The 6,237-nt window shown below is 42.9% G+C and overlaps 1 protein-coding gene across 2 annotated transcripts in view; it reads right to left on the bottom strand.

Moving 5' to 3' along the window:
• Window positions 1-277: 277 nt before the first annotated feature.
• The window catches only part of LOC106512962 (E3 SUMO-protein ligase PIAS1), a 76,577-nt gene continuing 70,617 nt past the window's right edge, over window positions 278-6,237 (bottom strand). Inside the window, exons 9-13 of one of the 2 annotated variants that reach the window (XM_014001541.1) lie at window positions 6,091-6,227; window positions 5,196-5,421; window positions 3,964-4,106; window positions 3,587-3,627; window positions 278-1,562 (exon numbers count right to left, since the gene is read on the bottom strand). In XM_014001541.1, coding sequence (XP_013856995.1) covers window positions 1,206-1,562; window positions 3,587-3,627; window positions 3,964-4,106; window positions 5,196-5,421; window positions 6,091-6,227 — 904 coding nt within the window. In that variant the 3' untranslated portion in view covers window positions 278-1,205. The remainder of the gene's footprint in view (window positions 1,563-3,586; window positions 3,628-3,963; window positions 4,107-5,195; window positions 5,422-6,090; window positions 6,228-6,237) is intronic. The other variant, XM_014001542.1, reaches the window with a different exon arrangement.

Here is a 6,237-nt window from a genome sequence, read left to right as displayed (position 1 = left end):
GGTCCAAACACAGAGGCAGAGGTCAAGCGAGGAGTACAGACGTTAACTTGAAGCTTCTCAAAAAGCACGCACTCTGACAGCCACTAGTTTAAACACGCTCACACACTGCGGATGCCTGTGTCTGTAAATGAAATAAAATAAAAACACCCGATGTCGCCACAAACGGCTTCGCTRGAAATGTGTTTTTAACAGTCGACTGAGAAGACGAGACGCACAGGAACAGACTGAACCTGAAGAAATGGACACTTGACTGAAAGCACTGGATGCAACTGCAGTCTGATTCTTATGATCTCTTTCATAAGTACCTGTTTTTTTGGCTTTGTGCAAAAAAAAATAAACAAAAAAACAAAAAACAAAAACACCTCCAGCTAAAACTCTAAATTGGCAAATATAAATAGTTTCATTTCATAAAAGCTGTATGACGGCAGAGTTTTTACAAGGAGTGAGAATGGCAGAAAAAAAAGGTAGTTTTTCTGCCTGCACACTGACCACAGTATCAACCTGAAGGTCAAAGGGAATGCATATATACCTGTTTAAATAGAATACATAACTTAGAAGCAGAATAAAATTACCAGCACAGATTAAACTGCAAATTCAGCAACTGAGAAGTCCGTGTCATTGAACAAATACAATTCTGAGCATGAGCTTCAGCAGGAGAGAACAAGGAAAGAGAATGGAAATTAATGCCAGAGAGATGAAACTGGACTGGAGCTCAGAGGAGAGGACAACATGGCGACAGGCGTTTAGTGAGAGGAAAGAAAAAAGACCCTACTCAGTCCTCTGTATAGAAACGACTCTGAAGCAGCTCACCAGACTGAAAATGYTTCAAACATACAAAAGTAAAAGAGGAAAATAGATTTTGTTCTCTGTACATGGTGCCACTCCTGGGTTTTGTTTAGAAAAAGAACCTTCCAACCTTGTGTTTGAGCTCAGGTAGCATCCTCGCTGTTTGTGCAGAGTTGGTGAGAGGAAAGAAGTTGGCGTGGGCTTCACAGGCGGGACAAGTCGTCTGGTCTGAGGACAACACAACGTCCACAGCTGTCCCCTTCAAAKTGAAGTCAGCCCGTGGTTTAATTAGTGCTCATCTCCAGGCAGGCTCAGGGGCCAGTCTAGTTTCTGGATCAAAGCCTCGCCCTGCGGTCTGCGTGTGATTGGGTTTGTTACTGCGTTTAAGTCGAGCCGAGGGCGCTCCGACTCGCCTCGGGTCAGTCCAGCGATATGACGTCAGGGATCCCGCCGTAGATGGCCGCCACCGCCGCCTCGGCGCTGCTCCTGCTGGCCACCATGCCGGGATGCGTGTGTGAGGAGTGCGAGCCGGCGTGCGAGGACAAGTGGACGGAATGAGCGTCTCGGAGGCCGCTGGCCGACACCAGGCCGCTGGCTGAGTTGCTCACCCCGTTGGTCGGCACGGTCAGCGACGTGGCTGAGGCGGCTCCCGATTGGTCGAGGAACAGCTGGGAGGCAGACGAGGAGGTGCTGTAGGGCATGAAGCGGTTGAGGAGCAGCTCGTGGTCGTCCGAGCTGGAGGCGGCAGCTGCTGCTGCCATGACCATGTTGTAATGCTGCAGGATGAGAGAGGAGAGAGATTAATGGGCTGGCTCCTGATTGGCTGAATAAAGAGGCCAAAATGACAAAACTCTGTATGAAAAACCAAATCCCGCTGCTCTCACAGGAGTTTAAAGCTAAAGAAACCAAGTGCTGCTAAATCAGATGAACTTGATTAATGATCTTTATTAGTGTGAGCACAGCTGTAAAACCAGGCGTTTTGTCAGTTTGCTCCTCTGAGCACGCAGGTGTGTGTTGGCACAATGCCAAGGAGAAAACATCAGCCATGACCTCTCAAAGGGTCGGTCATTTCCACACTATTTTATGTCCATCAGTCTACACAGAGGACAGTTATTGAGCTTTTTATAGTTACCATGCCCCCAAATACATTCATAGCTACCTGCTTATCTATGGACACTAGTGCCACTTATGCCCCTTTTCCATGGTGTAGTGTCGGAACGGTCGGTGTAGGTACGGGTCGGTACAGTTCGGACYGGTTGGTTTTCCACTGATGTTCTAGTCCGGTTCCAATGGGTGTGTTTTGGGCAGTTGATGGAGGTGGTATTTAGGTATTTTGAAAAAAAAAAATTAATCGGCAAAATGAGAGACGTAAACACATTTGATGAATAACTTTTGAAATTTTAAACATTTGCAAAAATTTAGCCAACCATAACCTCCCAGGTAGGCTACACACCTGACCCAAACCCTAACCTCACCAGGCTGTGTGTACCGGGGAAATGGTCAATAACTGTATCCAGCATGAAGAAAAATCTGTACACACACACGCGCGCGTGTGCGCGCACGTGTAGCGAAACAACCGAAGTTTTTTTTTAAAACCAGATCGGAGTCTAAAACAGTTCTTTCTCGTTAGCTGKAGATGAAAACAAGATGTGGACGGTTGCTCGCTCGTCCATCTTGTTAATTTAACAGTCAGGGTCTGAGCGTTGCAGATCATTTGAGCAGGACGAGGAAGCTCCCGTGTATGGCAGGCCGGTTTTGCACTTAATTGACTTTACCACAGTTACACCCCAAGTATCTGAAATAGGTTCTTCTGGGTCTCAGGAGGATAAAACTAGACATATTAGATATTTAAGTGAAATAATATAAGATAATAAGATTCAACTAATGATGAAATTGCAGACTTTTATGTTATTATTTAAAAAAATGTGCACAACCTTTTAATAAATATCAGTAATATTTCTGTTATTAATCWTTATTCTCTGTTCATCATTCTGGTTTATCGAAGGCCAAAGATCCATAGTTGTCCATCTGAGGGGCAGATGTCTAAAAAAATTAACCATGAAATGTTTAATATGTCTATAAGACATTCAGCCCTTAAGCATTTGCATTTAGAATTTTATCACTTTAAATACTTTTCAGTAAATTAAATGTCTACAATTCTGGTTTAAATAAAGAACTTCATGTTTACTAAATTGTTAATTAATTATTTTCGAGTTAATGTTGCCTTAATGAAGAGTGATTAAAAAAATATCCTGTAAAACTCTGATGTTAGGCGATGTGGTTGAAAATTTGGGTGCACTTAACTTTTGTGCTGGTGCGCCTAACATTTTTTCTTAGGCGCACCAGTGCAACCAGTGCAAAAAGTTAGTCTAGAGCCCTGTCACGGCATGGGATTGGCCGCATAAATCTCTGAYGCAGACATCTTATAGCCACAGCAGCTAAATATTATCACTCAGGCTAAATGAAAAAATGTTTCTTTTACTGGACAACTTTCATTTGTCAAACGTTTTGCTCTCACGACTCCTTAAATAGCTCAAGGAAACTAAAACCCACAAGCAGTAAAATAAATAAAAAAATAAGGGAACACTGTGTACTCCAAGGATTTTATGGAAAATTCCACCTACCGTCAGGTTTTAAAATATTTTTTTTAATTAGTTACTTCAGCAGGAAGACATATTTTTAAAATTATTTCTCTACTTACTGCTGAGGAAATGTTTGTTTTTGTTGTTACTAGAGAGGAAATGTTTGCCTTTAGGGGCAGATTTTATCAGCATACCACGCTGCGCAGCAGTGAACGTACCTGATGATTGTCTCCTTGAAGAAAAGAGAAGAAATTCAACTCTGGAAATGAAGCAGAGGCAGATTTAGCTGTAAATAAAACAGTTGAAGTCATGGTGACATGGCAATAATAAACAGAAGATTTCACTTTAAAAATAGAATAAAAAAAGCAGTGAGAACAAAACAAAAGGCAACATTTCAGAATACATTTTGAATGTTAAAACTACTACAGTTTCAGCTTTCCCAGGTTTTTACTGTGATATTTATAAATATTTCTGGGTGCTGTGCAGTTTCCTTTAATTTACTTTGGATTGTAAAATTATTGCATTCGATTCAACTTTTTTATCCACGATAAAACTCTATTGAGGATTGCCATTAACATACAAGCTGTGTTATTACCTGATAGGTCATTGGGGGTGTGGTAGTAGGGTCTATAGTCCTGGATGAGTGGGGGGACTGGAGGGATGTAGCTGGAATCCATAGCTGGCATGCTGGGGGTGCGGCTCACAGGTGAGGCCTGGTGGTGCAGGTTCAATACACTGCTGATGGGTACACAGACAGGGCAGTGGAGACGAGGAGGCAATAAATAACAGAATTACTGTAGGCTTTCACTAAATGTAAAAGTCACACTGAATTCTACATCCACTGCTGAGCCCAAACACAAAGCTCAGAACAGAAACACGCGACTCATTAAAGTCAGATAAAGCAGCAGAAGCTTTTAGTCATAATAAATTTTAACTAAACGGTTGAAGCTTCAGAGAGTTATCCACCCTCTTCATTCAAGCTGGTTTGTAAACTAAAAGAAAAAAAACTTTTATGATTTAATTAGGATTGGGCATCAAGTCTCGAGTATTGACTGGAACCAGAACCAACATGTCGATTCTCCTGGAAGAGTTTTTTCAATTTCAATTCCAAGTTTTGATACCCAGTCCACTGCCGGGAAGAAGTAGCTGCCGAAAAAAACCTGCAAGGGAGCCACCCCAACACCAATGAGGAAGAATCCACAAGTATTGTGTGCATAAATGAATGGACAGTGTGCTGCAGTGATCTACAGTGTGTCTTAACTTTAATAAAAGAATAAGATTGTGCAAAGGAAGGTGCACAACCAGCATGATTAAACGCCGCTCAGGGTTCTGACTTGGGCTTGAGCCTTAGCTGACACTCGTGTGTTAGTAAAACAATAAAATATGTGTTATACCAACACCCACGGGCTCGACACATGGGAGTCGGCATCACCATTCATTTCTTATGGAACACGTGTGATGAGGCAACAATCACTCACCCTCCTCCATGAAACTCATCATGTGAAATTTTGCATACGAAACATTCAAAAGTTGAAAAATGCCCAGCCATATTTATAATCCCAAAAGGTTTGCCAAACATTTCGTTTAATTTTTAAGCTCTGAACTTAAACCATGTGTCCACACTAACGTGCAGCAGGATGCAGCATCTCATCCAACACCAACATTTCTCTGTCAGTTTACTGATAAACTGATATAAATGTCACTTTGTGGGTTCAAGTGTGAAAGTGATGAACTGTTAATACTCACCTAAACTGAGTCTGAGCTTCACTTTAAACAAGCTGTAAACTACGTGAGAAGATAAATTTACAGACTCTGGTGGTTTCTCACCCTTTGTTGACGATGGGAGGCGAGTTCGGGGACAAAGACGGACACGCTCTTTTGATAGGAGGCGGGAGAGGTGGAGGCTGCGGAGGAGCTGGCGACTCCGGTCCTTCGTCCTCCGAGGAGCTGTCCAGCGTCAAGTCGATCACTTCCACTTTCTTGCCGTTGCTGCTGTCGCCGTGGCCGGAGGAGGAGCTCCTCTGAGCTGAGTCTTCAGATGTCCGACAGGAACCTGCAGAGCAGCACGGATGTCTCCGTTTGTTTTGGCCAAGTGCAAAACAACAACAACAAAGTACTGCAGCGTCCTGTCAGGGCGTTTTAGGGTGCAGAAACATCTTTTCTTCTCTAAGTTTGTGTTAGAAACTGACATYAAACTGAGAAGTTTGATTTATGTTTTACCAAATTAAAACTGACGATTCGCAAGAAGACAAAAACAGGAGATAAAACGCACATTTTCTTTCCTAATTGTGTTGCTTCCAGCCTTCTAACCAAAATGTGATGTACAATCTGTCTCCCTGCCCCTAACCCCTCCTCAACTCACATCACAGTCCTAAACCTAACCCCAAACCCAAAACTGGTTTAAGAAGCAGTGGCTTTTAAGGGAGTATATTTTGGAAAAATGGGCCTTACAAGGTAACAAATTGCTAGAACACACACACATGTTTGCTCTTCTATCCTCATGGGGACTTTGCATTGACTTCCATTCATTTACAGGTAATTTTTACAGCCTAACTCTGCCTCTTTACCCTAAACCTAACCTAAACTCAACTCACACCTTAGTCCTAAACCGAACCCAGGACGCACCAACAGTATGTCCGCCCCAATATGGACTGGGCTTTTGTCCCCATTAGAAACAGTGGGTTCAAGAACCATGTACACACAAACACAAACACACACTCACCATCCAGGCCATTGTTATAAGAGGCTGAAGAGACTTCCTGCACTTCCTTCTTAGACCTCATGGGGGCCCAGCTGCCATCCTCTTTAAACTGGATCTCATCACAGTCCATGCAGCTGTTGAGGATCTCCACAAAAAGTCTGAGAGCAC

Source organism: Austrofundulus limnaeus, unplaced genomic scaffold (assembly GCF_001266775.1).
Source record: "Austrofundulus limnaeus strain Quisiro unplaced genomic scaffold, Austrofundulus_limnaeus-1.0 Scaffold9, whole genome shotgun sequence".
In the NCBI taxonomy this organism is placed as follows: Eukaryota; Metazoa; Chordata; class Actinopteri; order Cyprinodontiformes; family Rivulidae; genus Austrofundulus; species Austrofundulus limnaeus.
This window is presented reverse-complemented; position numbering and strand designations above follow the sequence as displayed.